Source organism: Suncus etruscus, chromosome 15 (genome assembly GCF_024139225.1).
Source record: "Suncus etruscus isolate mSunEtr1 chromosome 15, mSunEtr1.pri.cur, whole genome shotgun sequence".
Classification (NCBI taxonomy): Eukaryota; Metazoa; Chordata; class Mammalia; order Eulipotyphla; family Soricidae; genus Suncus; species Suncus etruscus.
The window spans coordinates 46485213-46501545 of NC_064862.1; the positions used below are offsets into that span (position 1 = coordinate 46485213).

General features: G+C 46.9%; 2 protein-coding genes across 2 annotated transcripts in view; one reads left to right on the forward strand and one right to left on the reverse strand.

The window, feature by feature from the left end:
- The window catches only part of LOC126031397 (peptidyl-prolyl cis-trans isomerase A), a 135203-nt gene that overhangs the window by 96489 nt on the left and 22381 nt on the right, over positions 1-16333 (reverse strand). The window lies entirely within an intron of this gene.
- On the forward strand, positions 4152-5110 carry PURB (purine rich element binding protein B). Its single transcript, XM_049789666.1, has one exon. It carries the CDS (start codon positions 4152-4154, stop codon positions 5097-5099), a length of 948 nt encoding a protein of 315 aa, XP_049645623.1. The 3' UTR covers positions 5100-5110.

The following is a 16333-nucleotide window of genomic DNA, read 5'->3' on the forward strand; positions in this document are numbered from 1 at the left end:
AGGTCTCTGCTACCCCAATGCACTCTGGTGCTCTCCTTAGCATACAGCTCATTGAGATGCAGAGTTTCCTCGCTATTTCCTCCTCCTGCATCTGCTGAAACTGTGATGCTGACTCCAGAAGCACATTTCCTTATTTCTGTTCAGTCAGCAGCTTCTGAACAACAGGAACGAGAGGCCAGGAAAGGGAAAATCAGGTTAGGCTGAGGAAGACAGCTCAGAAGATTCGTGTTTTGCATGGAGAGACCTGGGCTCCATCCCCAGTACCTTATGGGCTCCTGAGCTTCAAGCCAAGAGTAGATCTAGGGTACCACCAAGGGTGACACCCCCCCCCAACCAAACCAAAATTTCAAAACCAAACTCAAAAGATTGTTTACATTATGTGCTCACTAATTGCAGTCTGGTCACTAGATCACAGTCTTTTTTTTTTTTTTTTTTGGTTTTTGGGCCACACCCGGTGATGCTCAGGGGTTACTCCTGGCTATGCACTCAGAAGTCGCTCCTGGCTTGGGGGACCATATGGGAAGCCGGGGGATCGAACCATGGTCCGTCCTAGGCTAGCGCAGGCAAGGCAGGCACCTTACCTCTAGCGCCACCGCCCAGCCCAGATCACAGTCTTTTACCCAACTGGTTTTGGGGCTTTTGTTCTTGGTCAGGCATGAGCCTTGTATTGTGCGAGTCTTACTTTGAGTAAAGTAAAACAGATCATCCTCTAATGCTTTTGGACATGTCTCCAAACAGCTGAGAGGCATCGAAAGAAAATAGGCAGCTAGATTCTGCCTCCCATGTCTTCAGAAGTATCAGTCCTTCCCTATCTTCAGACAGATTTCAGATTTGTCAGACCCATCTCAGCCTCTCTCTCTCACAGTCACCTGTGAAACATGAGAGAGAGCAACACACATAGTAGATTCATGTTCTTGTTCTGCTTCTTGGGCAGGTTAATAATTCAAAGACTGATATTCTCAGGCCAGGGCTCACATTTGCTCCTGTGTTATAGCTGAAGAAAAGCCGTGTGAAAGGGCCAGGCGGTGGCGCTAAAGGTAAGGTGCCTGCCTTGCCTGCGCTAGCCTTGGACGGACCGCGGTTCGATCCCCTGGTGTCCCATATGGTCCCCCAAGCCAGGAGCAACTTCTGAGCGCATAGCCAGGAGTAACCCCTGAGCGTTACCGGGTGTGGCCCAAAAACCAAAAAAAAAAAAGAAAAGCCGTGTGAAAGGCATGAGGAAGATGAGGGGAACCTCTTCCTGGGGACCACCTGGGCATCAGCATCAAGAACATGTCTGTCCAAGATGCTAATTGTGGTAACATGGCTGGTGACAGTGAAACTAGCCCAGCAGCTGAGGACTGGCTCAGTGACTGGTTATTTGCCATGCCTTGGAGGCTCTGGGTTTGTTCCTCAGCTTTCCCTGGACCAGACAGCCTGGGTTTCAAAATGACCCACCAATAGAGCTGGAGAGATAGAACAGCAGGGAAGAAGATGCTTGCCTGGCATATGGCCAGTCCAGGTTCCATCCCTGGCATCCCATATAGCTGTCCTCCATGCTGTGGCCCCTCCTCTGCACACCACTGTCCCAGGCCCACAGCTGCTGGTGCACTACCCCTGGGCATGGAGCCAGCCCCTCACACTTGACACCAGAGCCCCGACTACCCTGGATAAGCCAACAGGCTACTGGCAGGTGCTCGAGCTCCGGGAACCCGGACAATGCCAGAAATGCAAGACCCACCCCCTGCTGTGTGCTGTCTGTACTGACCACATGGCCAAGGACCATGAGCATCTGCTGCTTTTGCAGCTCCCAGATGGGCTGCCCAGTGCCCACCACAGAGGTCCTGGCCTAGCAAAAGCCCCTTGGTCTGAAGCTTCATTTCCTGCTTCAGAGGCCCTGGCTGAGCTGTCCCCATGGGCACCATGGGCCACAGCTTGCTCAATTCCTAGATTCAATCACACACACACCCATTCCCCTCCTCCCAGAATGAATCGACTCATCTACGTAGCACAGACTCCTGACTTAGCTGCCAGAGACGCACATAGGAAGATTCCCTGAGACTGCTAAGTGGGTCTCTCTTTTTCTCTCTGCCTCTGCTGTGTCATTTTTTTTTTCTTCCCCTAGGGGAAGGGTTGCCACATCTGGTAGTGCTCAGGGCTTACTGCTGGCATGCTCAGGGGTCCTTCTGAGGCAAATTTCCTCCTTGCTGTACACTGTACTATTACTCTTGCCCTCTCCTGGTAACATTTTTTTCTTTCTTTTTTGGCAGGAGGACACTTCTGGTAGTGCTCACGGGATACTCTTGACTCTACACTCAGGGATCACACCTGGCAGGCTCTGAGCGATCATATGGGTTGTTAGAACTGATCTTGAATTAGCCATTTGCAAGACAAATGATCTCCCTATTAGGCTATCACTCTGGCCAGCTTCTGGTAAAGCCTTCTACCACCTCACAAATAAGATCAGACCCACCCATGGGGCCTGAGTTCATGCCTCTCTTGTTCTTGCACCTCTCCAAAACCACCTGTTGTTGACATTGAAGGCCTGCCCTTTGCCCCCACCTGCCGACCTGTTCCAGAACTGGGCTTACAGTGTTGTGGCATTGAAGCCAACCTCTGCTGTGCCCTCACAGACGGCAAGCACAGGCAGAGGTAGACATGCCCTTCCATAGCCTTCCAGACTCAAGTCCACGCTTACCCCCACTTTTTTTTTTTTTTTGGTTTTTGGGTCACACCCAGCAGCACTCAGGGGTTACTCTTAGCTCTACGCTCAGAAATCCATCCTGGCAGGCTTGGGGGACCATATGGGATGTCGGGATTTGAACCACCATCCTTCTGAAGCATGCAAGGCAAATGCACTACCGCCATGCTATCTCTCTAGCCCCAGCCCCCACTTCTGTTGTCAACACCTCCTCCTCCTCACAGAGCCTGTGCTCCAACCAGACTGGACACTTCACCATCTGCAAACACATGTCTTTGCTCCCCAAAATAACCTATATCTGTCCCCACCTGCTGCAACTTGTCCTCAAAAGGTTACTCAGAAAATGTAACTGGGACAAGTGGCCGTTTGGAGGGCATTTTTCAGATTCTCCACTTCATACTCTATACCAAAATAACTTCCAAGATAGGTCAGAGTGAAACATAAAATAGAACACAATCACATCCACTAAAAAAAAAAAAATCAAACTGTAAAAGTGTAAGAAACATGTACTCAAAAACAAACAAACAAACAAACAAACATATATACTCAAGGGCTGGAGTGGTAGAGTGCAGTGGAAAAAGATGTTGCCCTACACAGAGTTGACTCCGGGTTGGATCCCCAGCATCCCTAAGGTCCCCAGACACTGCCAGGAGTAATTCCTGAGTGCAGAGCCAGGAGTAACCCCTTGAGTATCGCTGGATGTGACCCCCCCCAAAAAAAATAAAGTTAAATGACATTGTTCAAATGATACTATATTAATGATTTCCTCAGACTGACATGAGATGGGAGAGAAGCATGTGTTCAAGGGAGTGTGCTCCCTCAGCCCTGACCACTGTCCCTTTCCACTGTGAAGTCCCACTTGTCTTCTGTCCCTGAAGTCCCCTCAGTCCTCCCCACTGTCCCCTTCCGATCCAGCTTCTCTCTCCCTCTCTCATGCTCACATTCTTTCTATCCTCTCATTCTCACATCTTTCTATCCTTTCTTTCTCTTCTTTCCTTTCTTCTTTTTCTCCTCTCTCCTCTCTCATTCTCTGTCTCCTTTCTTCTCTTTCCTCTCTCTTCTCTCCTTTTTCTCTTCTTTCTCCTTTCTCCTCTCCTTTTTCTCTTCTCTCTTTCTCTCTCCCCCTTTTCTCTCTTCCTCACTCCTTTCCTCTCTCCCTGGAGCGCGCGCGAGCTCTGGTGACGTCATCGCCGCGCGCCGCCCTGCCTGGCCAGTGGGCGTGGCGGGCGCGCCGGAAGTGGCGGCGGGCGGAAGCGGCGGGGCGGCGCGAAGGCGATGGGGGGCGGCGGCGGCGGCGGCGGTGGCGGCGGCGGGCGATGAGAGGCGGCGGGCGCGCGTGAGCGAGGCGGCGGCGGCGGCGGCCGAGGCTGGGGGGGCGCCGCGGAGCGAGCCGAGGGCGGGCGGGCGCTGAGCGCGGCGGGCGGCGGCGGCGGCCAGAGCGCGGCGGCGGCGCGGCGCCGGACGAGAGAAGATGGCGGACGGCGACAGCGGCAGCGAGCGCGGCGGCGGCGGCGGCGGCGGCGGCAGCGGCGGCAGTAGCGGGCCGGGCGGCTTCCAGCCCGCGTCCCGCGGCGGCGAGCAGGAGACGCAGGAGCTGGCCTCCAAGCGGCTGGACATCCAGAACAAGCGCTTCTACCTGGACGTGAAGCAGAACGCCAAGGGCCGCTTCCTCAAGATCGCCGAGGTGGGCGCGGGCGGCTCCAAGAGCCGGCTGACGCTGTCCATGGCCGTGGCGGCCGAGTTCCGCGACGCGCTGGGCGACTTCATCGAGCACTACGCGCAGCTGGGCCCCAGCAGCCCCGAGCAGCTGGCGGCGAGCGCCGAGGAGGGCGGCGGGCCGCGGCGCGCGCTCAAGAGCGAGTTCCTGGTGCGCGAGAACCGCAAGTACTACCTGGACCTCAAGGAGAACCAGCGCGGCCGCTTCCTGCGCATCCGCCAGACGGTGCACCGCGCGGGCGGCGGCGGCGGCGGCTTCGGCGGGCCCGGGCCCGGCGGCCTGCAGAGCGGCCAGACCATCGCGCTGCCCGCGCAGGGCCTCATCGAGTTCCGCGACGCGCTGGCCAAGCTCATCGACGACTACGGCGGCGACGACGACGAGCTGGCGGCGGGCGGCGGCGCGGGCGGCCCCGGGGCTGGCCTGTACGGGGAGCTCCCCGAGGGCACCTCCATCACGGTGGACTCCAAGCGCTTCTTCTTCGACGTGGGCTGCAACAAGTACGGCGTGTTCCTGCGCGTGAGCGAGGTCAAGCCGTCCTACCGCAACTCCATCACCGTGCCCTTCAAGGCCTGGGGCAAGTTCGGCGGCGCCTTCTGCCGCTACGCCGACGAGATGAAGGAGATCCAGGAGCGGCAGCGGGACAAGCTGTACGAGCGGCGCGTCGGGGACGAGTCCGAGGGCGAAGAGGTCGACGAGGACTGAGGGGCGCCCGCCCCGACACCCGCATCCCCCCCATCCAGCACCCCACGACCCCCAGCTAGCCGCCGATTCTCCCCGCCACCGTCCTCCCTGCCTTGGAGCACCCCTTCCCGCACCTTCCCCAATGATCCGGCCTGCCCCGTGGGAACCCAGGGAAAGAAAGCCCTGAGGGAGCAGACGAAAATTGAGTCATAGTTAAGTAACCCTAAGAGAACAATCTCCATCGATTAAGAGAGAAGCAGTGAAGTATCAAGGAACTGACCACCACTTGCCAAGAGCAGGCCGCCCGCCGCGTCTCTTATTTCCCAGCTGAGGTCTGGGACCCCGGCCAGGTAACTAACTGGGGACGGGCAGGAAGCAAGCCTTGCACACCCAGGGGTGTTCACCGAACCCCGGTGAGTGGCCCAGACCCGCCACTGCTGAAAGCCGCATGTGTGGGACGACCTGAGTGCCATGGTTGAAAGTGCTCTCCAGACCTCACTTTACTTGCTTAGTCTTTCATTCCCATGGAAATCAGTGTTTTGGATCTCAGCCTTCATGACATTCTTGAGAGAGGAACCTTGGGGTTCGGGGATGAGTACGGCTTCGAAAGGAATGCAACTTTGCATTATCATACAGCTGAACTCAGAATGCCGGAAGCCATTGGGAAATGCAGAAACACCCAACCCTTTTGGCTTGAAAGCAACTTCGCGTGGCACTGGGACCAAGGCCCCTCACTTCTTTTCGAAGAGCTTTGTTGTTTCTGGGATGCAGACGGATTCAAGTGTCAATCCACGATTTAGAGCTCTTTCCTAAAGTTTTATTTTAAAAGCCGGCGATTTTTTTCCCCGAAGATAAAGGAGCAGTTTTACCTTGGGGGTTGCTGAGGTAGCACAAGAGGAAGATCGGGTCTAAAGCACAAGGAAAACTAAGTGGATTGGTCACTCCTCACCAGGTTCTTCCCCTGATGTCCGAATATGGAGGTCACCACCAGGAAATGGCTTCTATGTCCGAAAGGACCAGATCCCAGGCTCCACCTCGGGAGCCTACGAAATATGGCTAATTTGGCTGTTTCGGCCACTGGTTGGCTGGATTTGAAACCTTCAGACTTAAAGATCACTAACAAAAGGAACAATGTGGCCACAAGCTTGAGCTTTAATGGATTCTATGTCCTCATGGGAAAGTTGGAAATAACCAAAACTGAAGTCTTCATCTACCTTCAGTTTCATCTGTGGATTTTTTCAAGTACTAAAGATCCTCAGGTCTTGAATTCCAGCATCATTTATTCTTTTAAAACAAATTTTTAAGAACTTGATCCATTATTTTAGTACCTCACACAGTTGGCAAATGATGGGTGAGTGTTTCAAGCAGCTGTATCCTTTGAAAGCTGATCTCCACCTGCGTGGAGCAGAAGTGGATCATGAATATGCTGACTATATTCTGGAAGCATTTTTATACCATCTTCAGATTCCAACAAACTGATTTTCAGTTTAGCAGCTGTCTTTCAAGAATAAAAGTCGGGGTTTTCAAGGATCACCTCTTCTATATTTTCAATGGATTTTCAGTAGAAATCATTTTTACTAATCAAGTATATTCCACCCATCAAAAGGTCTTCCTCAAAATGTCAGTCCTAGGTAACTTGAAATGGAATGGGAGCAAATGTTCTTGACAAAGTTTTCAGGTGTTCTCTTGTGACTCCTTCACCTGGAGGCAAGTGAACCCACCTCCACAATCTTAGCTTTTTTTTTTTATTGCATGCCTGCCCTTTATTTGAGCTGCCTTTTAATTTATTGCATACCATTTTTATTATCTTATTTTGGTATTCGATCTATACAATCATTTTGTATTTATTGGGAAATAAGTAATAGATAAAAAGTTCATTTTGTGCATTGTGGCTAAGAGGGAGGGAAATAATTGTATATAAAATTAGGCTTTTTAAAAAAATTAGGCAAGGATTCAATATTGTTGATCTTAGATATTAAAAAAAAAAAGCCACAAATATTGGTGCCCTTTTCAGACTCTCTCTATTTTCATCTTCCACAGTAGACTTTTTGAACAGATTTTTTTTTAAGTCTTTTTTAAAAATTTTTCTCCGTTGCAAAGAATGTTTCCTAAATTGTATGGGAGCAATAGTATTTTTTGATGTTTTAATGACATCCGTATACTTGTACTGTATTTTGTACTACAAGGCAGCTGTTTTCAATAATGTCCTGCTGTATTTACTTATGTGTTTTGAGTGTTTATTTCTTTGCTGCGGAGAACAAATCCTTAGTTGTAAAAGCTGAGAAGCTAGCATTTTAAGTTTTCGGAAACTGTCGAACTTCCAGACTCTGAGGCAGCGATGGAAATAGGTTGGTTGCAGCTCTCAGTTGATTGCTGTAACCTTTTCCTGTTTCAACCATGTACAATTCCTGTATAGACCAACTTGTTTTCTTGCTTCAGTGGTGGTTCTGTTGCTCAGCTGCAGTGAGCCAGTTCAATTTTGCAAAGGTGCAGTACCTCTCCTCTTTAAGGGGTGGATTGATTTCTTCTTTCCTTTCTGTTTGGCTGAATTGCAGTAACTAGCCTTGCTTTTCTAGTCTGTAGAAATGACAGGGTCTTCACAATCCTTTGCCAGTGGCTACTAAGCTATAATTAGCTGAATAGGAAGAATGTGGAAGTGTCTGAGGCATATAGAGTATATGCCAAGAACACAACCATATATGGCATCAGCTTTGGTTACCAGAGAAATTTTCTTAGTCATTAGACCATGTAACAGTAATATATCATATGTAAATCTTTAGATGTCAATTTGAGAATTCTCCCAAAAAAGGAGCAAAGAATGCATAAGCTATGTGTTGGAAAAAGTAATTTATATTAAAATTTCGACCTGCCTATGTAGGATTAAGTGGTAAATGTCATAGTGATGGGTTTTTAAAGTCTTAACCAATCTCAGAGGTTTGTCTCCTGCCGGGGTGGTTAATGGCCTTCTCCCTGCAGAAAGATTATAGAAGGATGTGGATTAATTGTAGCATTTCACTGATCTCCTTTCAGTCATTTGGGGCAATAGGAATCCGCACAGCACAGGACTTGACTTTTGCTGTGTTGGGGAAAGGCAATATTAACAGACGGTCTTCCTGAGTTTGCTCATTAAAGGTTGTACAGGGCCTGGAAAAAAACAATGGAAAAGTGATTTAGAGCTTGTCTTTTTATGTTGGCAAACATCCCAACTAATGACATGTTTCAAATAATTGTATTCCTGAGAAGTGGGAGACTGAAATGCCTTTCTGTATAATGGGTAGAATGTGAGAAGCCTAATTTTAGGAAGTGCATCGAGAGAGGGTTAACCATCTGACAAGATGCTGGCTAACTTTCCCCCTGATTTTGTTGTCCCTACCGATCATGCAGCAGATCCAGCGCTGCTTGTTAGAAAGAGTGTTTGCAGCGCTTATGCTGCACAAAACAAAATGTAAATCTGTATGGCACCAAAAACCCAAGTAAAAACCAAACCAAAAACCCAGACACCCTATGTTACTATAGAAGGCATGTAGGTGGTAGTAATGACTAGCTGTGACATACACGGCTAATCAAGTCACTTTCCATAATTACTGCAAACTGGTACCGAGAGACTTGGAAGAGGCACCGTCTCACTCATCGGCATCCTTGACCACCTCTTGGTCACTTCGCAGTAAATTGCAGGTCTTTAGGAGAATCAAGCTTCAGTTTGATCAAAACAAAACAAAATTTCCTGTCTTATCTGAAAATGCAGGGTTGTGGGCAAAAGAGGCTGGTTATGATAATGCCCTCATATTGAGTGGTCTGTAAGCGGCTGCACACTCAGGCACTCTAGTTTCTGAGGATGCTTTGTTAAATGTGACCTTGACTGCCTTCCTGGGGCTAGAGGTGATTTCTCCAAGGTATTAAAAGGTGACTCTTCTGCATCTACCTTGCTTTTCAGGTAGGTGAAATTAAGGACAAGCTTGAGTGTGTAAGCCATGCACATAAGTATTCTTCACTGTAAATTTTGTTTTCTTTTTTAACCCAATTATGGTACTTCGTCCGATGCACAACTGATCTCTCAGTAGATATTCATTTGAAAATAGTGTGGCCTTGATCAGTGAGAAGGGGAGGAGAGAAGTGACTTTGCTTATGTAGAAATGACTCAATTGCTGAGTCTACCTTCTGCAGCACTTCATATCTATGTGGGATTTTTTGCGGGGAGGGGGAGATAATGTTTTAGACCCTGGAGTTAGTAGTTCACTTGAGTTGTCTTCTATTTTTAGGAAGTATCAGGATTGCTCTGATAAGTAATGAATTTGACTGCTTTGATGTCCAATCTCAGGTTTTAGAAAATAGATGGTAGTGGTGTGAGATCCCACTAACTCTTAAAACAATTATAATTTAGTACACCCTAAAAATGACATGCAGAAGGCCTGTTCAGAGAGCAGAGCCGCTATCCTTTAGCTCCTTTTCCACTTTGTACTTCACTTGAAAAAGTGTCGATTGATTTAGCATTGTATATTTCCATTTTAACCCTGACATATTTATCAAAGATAAAGCACTTTTTGATCATGAAATTCATGGAATCGTTGTGATATGGATCATGGTTTCTCAGGCTCCCCTAGATAATCTGCTTATGGATATTGTTCTAACTCTCTAAGAGTACTATTTGCTAGTTAGAAAGTTTGTATTGTTGGTCCAGAATGCATTGTGCTAGCTTCCAATGAATGGGAGAGTAAATAATGCTGCATTCACAATTGAATAGGTTGCTTTCCCTTGAGCCTTAAGGTAACTTTTCCTTTTCCTTTTTTTGTCAACAACAGCACTGAAGTTATACTAAATGAGATTAACAGTTTTTCAGGGTTGGTTTTTGAGTACTGTAAATTGATTAGCTGTCTTCCTTTAAAAAAGCTGGATAATGGGTATGTGGGTGGGACTAGGGATGGTGGGGAGATAGTTTGTAGAAAAGAAAAAAGAAAAAAAAAAACACATTTCCTTAAGAAAAAATGAGGTAAAAACTTAAAAAGTACATCTTTAATGCCCTTTTTGGCATTCCAACCATGAGGTGGAAGTGGCAAATTATAGCTTCACTTAACCCCTTTTTTTAACTTAGAAAGGTAGAGCCATCCATTTCAAATGAGCAGCTTCCAGAAGTTTAGAGAGATCAGTTTGAAATGATGAGTTCTCCTGACATCTTAATTTTGGTATTTTCGTGAAGTCATTGTGCTTAGCCCTCCAAACTTAAAACCTTAACATTCTTATTTCAACAACTTTTCATTTGTCACTATGGAAATAAAATTTGAAAAATGCAAAAATAAAACTGTCAGGAGCTGGAGAAATAGTACAGTACATCAGGTACTTGCCTTGCATGGAACTGACAAAGGTTCTTTCCCAGATATACTCTCTGGTCCCTCAAGTCCCGCCAGGTATGACCTGACAAACGAACAACAAAAAAAATTAATATAAATTATCAAAATGGCTGGTTAAACCCCCCCCCTTTTTTTTTCTTTCTTTTTTTTTTTTTTTAATACATTCATTTATTTAGGTTTTATTGGCCGCACCTGGTGGTGCTCATGGGTTATTCCTGGCTTTGTGCTTAAAAATTGCTCCTGGTAGGCTTGTGACGGGGAACTATAGGATGCTGGGAGTCAAACCTAGGTCTGTCCTTGGTCGGCCACATGCAAGGCAAACGCCCTACCACTGTGCTAGCACCAACCCCCTAAACCCTAATTTCCATGGATATGTGTACCCTAAACCAAATAGGACTTTTGAGTGTATTTTTTATTTCCTAGTGAAATAGGGAATATAACATGTATGTAACCATCTTTATTCACAGATGTTTTTTGTTTGGTTTTGGTTTTGGTTTTTGGGTCACACCTGGTGGCTCTCGGGTTACTCATAGCTTTATGCTCAGAAATTGCTCCTGGGTGGGGGCCAGAGAGGTAGCATGGAGGTAAGGCATTTGTCTTGCATACAGAAGGTCTGTAGTTAGAATCGCAGCATCCCATATAGTTCCCTGAGCCTGCCAGGAGCAATTTCTGAGCATAGAGCCAGGAATAACCCCTGAGCACTGCCTGGTGTGATTTCCCCACCCCCCACCCCCCACAAAAAAGAGAAGAAATCGTTCCTGGCAGTCTCGAGGGATCATATGGGATGCTGGGATTTGAACCACCTTCAGTCCTGAATCGGCTGCATGCAAGGCAAACGCCCTATCACTGTGCTCTCTCTCCAGCCCCTCATTTGAAAATTAGACATTTCTTTTTCTTTTTCCTCTTTTTTTGTTTTTGTTTTTGGGTCATACCCAGGGCCGCTCAGGGGTTACTCCTGGCTCTGCATTCAGAAATCACTCCTGGCAGGCTCGGGAACCATAGAGAATGCCAGGATCGAACATGGTCGTCTGGTGCGAGGCAAATAAATCCCCTACCCAATGTGCTATTTCTCCAGCTCCTAAACTTCACTTTCCCCCCATAAATGTTATCGTAACAACTTAATGAGAGGATATGACTAGCTTTAACATGAGATTTTGAGTGTAGGAGCAGATTTCATTACCCTATAGTATGTCAAAAATACCCCTTGGCCTGGACAGGAGAGGGCTTGCTTATCTGGTGAATGGTGAGCCCAGATCATTGTAGAGAAAGCATTAGATCTATTCTAGGATATTGTCCTCTAAAATTGCAAACATGATTGAAAGGCCAGAGAGATAGTATGTACAGGGATTTCTTCTGCCACAGAAGTAATTCTTGAGCATAGCTAAGTACAACTTTAAAAAAAAAAAACAAAAATTTGGATCAGAGGGCCCGGAGAGATAGCACAGCGGTGTTTGCCTTGCAAGCAGCCAATCCAGGACGGACCAAAGGTGGTTGGTTCGAATCCCGGTGTCCCATATGGTCCCCTGTGCCTGTAGGAGCTATTTCTGAGCAGACAGTCAGGAGTAACCCCTGAGCAATGACGGGTGTGACACAAAAACCAAAAAAAAAAAAAAAATTTGGATCAGAGCTATGACTGCAGGGAAGGACCCAAAGAAATTTGAAAGTTGGGAGTTCTATCACCAAGCACATTTGTGTTGAATAGGAAGTTGGGGATTTCATTATAAGCCATTGAGCATGAAACCTTTCTCAGTCTAGATGTCACCTCTTTGGACAAAAGCTCTCTGGATTCCTAGAAGAGAGTAGATTGGACAAAAACTATAGAAACTGAACAGCATGGGGCATACTTATAAAGAGTATAGTTTTGCATAATATGGTAGCAGGCAAAGATTGAATTTTTTTAATAATTTGAATAGCAAAATTGTAGTTTGACTTTATATTGTAAAGTTCTGAAACAATTAGTGATTTTTTTACTGTGTCTTCATACAGATGATTTTTATCTAGATAATTTTGTCTTCTTTTTGGATTTCGGGCCACACCCAGTGGTGCTCAGAGGTACTCCTGGCTTGGCATTCAGGAATCACTCTTGGATGACTGGGAGACCTTTGTGGGGTGCTAGGGATTGAACCTGGGTCGGCTATGTGCAAAGTCAAAGCCCTGCCTGGTGTCCTATCTCTCCGGCCCCAATCCAAGATAATTTTTCAAAGCCTTTTCATTTTCTGGTATTTCCATATAATGCTTCCATTGGACCTTCACTGCCAATCCAACCCACCAGGGACTTCTTTGCTGTGAATCTTTGCTCCAAAGTTGGGATGAATGTCCTGCCTTTAGGAACCTAACCAAGTAATTTGAATGAATTCAAACCAAATCTTGATAGCAGGAGATGGCTTCCTGATCTAGATGTACAACTAGAGTTTAGGTTGGAAGTTACTTTTGAAGGGAATTTTGGAGATGTCTTCAGTCTGTGTAAATACCCACATGCTTGTGCTTATAAACTTCAGTGTGTATTCCTCTGTATGAATTTGTAGAACTGATTCTGCTTCAAAAGAAGCTGCACCTTTAATTTTTGTAAGGTCCCCTCCACCTGTAACCCTATAAATATTTGTACATAGAACACTAAAATTTGTAGTAATAGGATCAATTTCAGAATATCTGCTGAGAGACCAAAAAGTTCATTTTTTAAGTACCTTGGTTAAAGAGTAAAGATGATGCCTCTTATTTTTTAAAAGAAGAATGCACTTTAACAAACAGCTGCATGGGCAATTCAAACAAATCCGTGAAGTCCAGTAACCATTCACCAATCACGCTTCTTTAGAAACCGTTCAAAAGCAGGTGGGCTCTTGATCTCACTCCAAGAGGTTGAAGCTCACATTATGGCCAATTTCAAGATGGGCAGGGCTGCTCCTCGAGAGCAATGTGAATCTTCAGACAGGTCTGTAAAGTGGCAGGTCCCATATGTACCACTAACAAGCAAAACTGACAGAAAAACTCATAGAGAAAAAATGTTTAAGAATCCTTACTGCTGGTGTGCACTCCTTATAATAGCAGACTTTTGCAAATGGAGTTTTACAGTCTATATTTAAAAAATTGTATGTTTGTAACAAATAAAGTATGCGGAAAAGTGAATGACAATCTTGTGCTGTTGTGTTTGATTTGAAGGAATTGTGGGGCCATGGGTAGGGAAGTATTTCTGCCATCTGCTTGGGTTCATGAATGGGTGTGAATTGAACCAGCTTCTTTGGAATAACTGGAAAGCCATTGCACGTCACTTGAAACATAGCCAACTACGAGAATTCCTGGCTTCCTATATGTAGTAATCTGTAACTAGCTGGCGTGTGTGTAATCAGGGAAGATTGTTTTGGGTCACACTTGATTCTGCACTCAAGAAATCGCTCTTGGTGGTGCTTGCGAGACCCAATGGGGTTTGAGATCGAACTCTGGTCACCTACGAGGCAAGTACCCTTTCCACTGCATTATCACTGACCTGACCCCATGGAACCTTTTGTTTTGGGGTCATACCCAGCAGTGCTCAGTGCCCTGGGTTGGGGAACAATATGGGACACTGGGAGTCAGTCTGCTTGGCCTTATGCTGGGTAGGCAACCTACTATGCTGTATTGTCTTTGCAAAAAAAACCATTCTGGGTTTTTGTTTTTTTTTTGGGGGGGGGGTCCACACTCCACACTCAGCGAAGCTCAGGGTTTACTCCTGGCTTAGCACTCAGAAATCACTCCTGGCAGGCTTGGGGGGCCATATGGGATGCCAAGATTCGAACCATCAGCCATCCTGGGTTGGCAAGGCAACTGTGCTATCTCTCTGTGCTATCTCTCTGGCCCACCATTCTGTTGTCTTTGTTACCATATTGCATTAGTTACTCTAGATCCCAGAACCACCTCCCCACACTATGATCCCAGTAGCTTCAGCCCTGGCCACTTGGGCCCACTGGACTCCCCTCTACACACCCCCTGGAGTCTGCTGTAATTGCTTCTCCGGGACCTGACGTTGGGATTCCTATCACTTTATTCAACCTTTTCCCACAGTAGCTGAGTTTTCCCCAAACGCTCTGACCAACCCTAGACTCAGAAGTTTGAAGACCAACAGGGTTAATTTCTTGGGTGTTATTTCCTGTTAGCTGTATCTCAAGCTTCTGTCACTGGACAGGGATTTATTCAAGTTCTGTGACTGCTGCCATTTCTCTTATCCCTGGATTTCCTTAGCCACAGTGGGCCTGGAAGCCTGCAGTAGATCAGCCAGAGAGTGGCCTCACCATGGAAGGTGAGCCCAGCTTCCTTTGGCCTGCAGAAATGACTGCTTGCTCTCTGTAATATCTACCCAGGAGCTGCTTGGGAATTGAGGTCCCAAATCTTTTTTTTTTTTTCGGGCCACACCCATTTGATGCTCAGGGATTATTCCTGGCTGCGCTCAGAAATTGCCCCTGGCTTGGGGGGACCATATGGGACGCCGGGGGATCGAACCGTGGTCCTTTCCTTGGCTAGCACTTGCAAGGCAGACACCTTACTTCTAGCGCCACCTCGCCGGCCCCGAGGTCCCAAATCTTTAACATTGAAACTTTATGCCACAAATATCCCATCTATCAGAACATCATTTAGCCTCTGGAAAACCGGTAGGACAGCAACTTGATTGCTGTGGCTGTGCCTGACCTCCATGTGAAGGAACCAGTATAGTATGATCTAAAAGGTTGGAGCTGGAGTGGTGCTGCTATCGGTAAGGTGTCTGCCTTGTGCGCCCTAGCTTAGGATAGACTGTGGTTCTATCCTACAGTGTCCCATATGGTTTCCCAAGCCAGGAGCGATTTCTGAGTGCATAGCCAGGAGTAATCCCTGAGTGTCACTGGGTGTGGCTGAAAAAAAATAAAAATAAAAAATAGGGGCCGGAGAGATAGCATGGAGGTAAGGCGTTTGCCTTTCATGCAGGAGGTCATCGGTTCGAATCCCGGCGCCCCATATGGTCCCCTGTGCCTGCCAGGAGCAATTTCTGAGCCTGGAGCCAGGAATAACCCCTGAGCACTGCCAGGTGTGACCCAAAAACCAAAAAAATAAATAAATAAAATAAAATAAAATAAAAGGTTGACCTGAGAGGCTGGTCAGTGGCTCACTGGCTTAAGAGGAGGGCTGCTAAAACTGAATTTGCAGTCTTTTTAGCCCAATAAAATTTTGAGTGACTTTAGGTATATAGGCACACAAAATAGGTACACAAATTAATGATAATCATAGGTTTATTATTTGGTTTTGGAGCCACACCTGGCAGTGCTCAGGGCTTCTTTTTTTTTTTTTTTTTTTTGGGGGGGAGAGGGTGTCACACCCTGCCAGTGCTCAGAGGTTACTCTGGTTCTGCGCTCAAAAATTGCTCCTGGCAGGAACGGGGGACCATATGGGATGCTGGGATTCAAACCACCATCCATCCTAAATCAGCTGCATACAAGACAAACACCCTGTTGCTGTGTTATCTCTCCAGCCCCACTGGGCTTACTTCTATCTCTATATGCAGGGATCACTCATGATGATCGTTCTCGGGACTATATGGTTTGTCAGGATTGAACCTAGGCTGTCTGCATTCAAGGCAAGTGCCTTACCCACTATACTATCTCAGCCTCTCCCAAAACTATAGTTTTTGTTTTTGTTTGGGGCCACACACAGTGGTGCTCAGGGGTTATTCCTGGCTCTGCACTCAGAAATCATTCTTGGCAGGCTCAGGGGACTATATGAGATGCCAGGGATTGAACCTGTGTCTCCTGGGTTTAAGAATCCTTACTGCTGCTTATATGTCAGCCGCATACAAGGCAAATGCTCTACCTCTGCGCCATCTCTCTGGATCCTCCAAACATTTTTTTTTTTTTTTTTGGCTTTTGGGCCACATCTGATGGCGCTCAGGGGTTACTCTTGGCTATGCGCTCA

Coding starts and splice junctions, on each gene's coding strand:
- PURB (XM_049789666.1), top strand. CDS start 4,152: ATGGCGGACGGCGACAGCGGCAGCGAGCGCGGCGGCGGCGGCGGCGGC.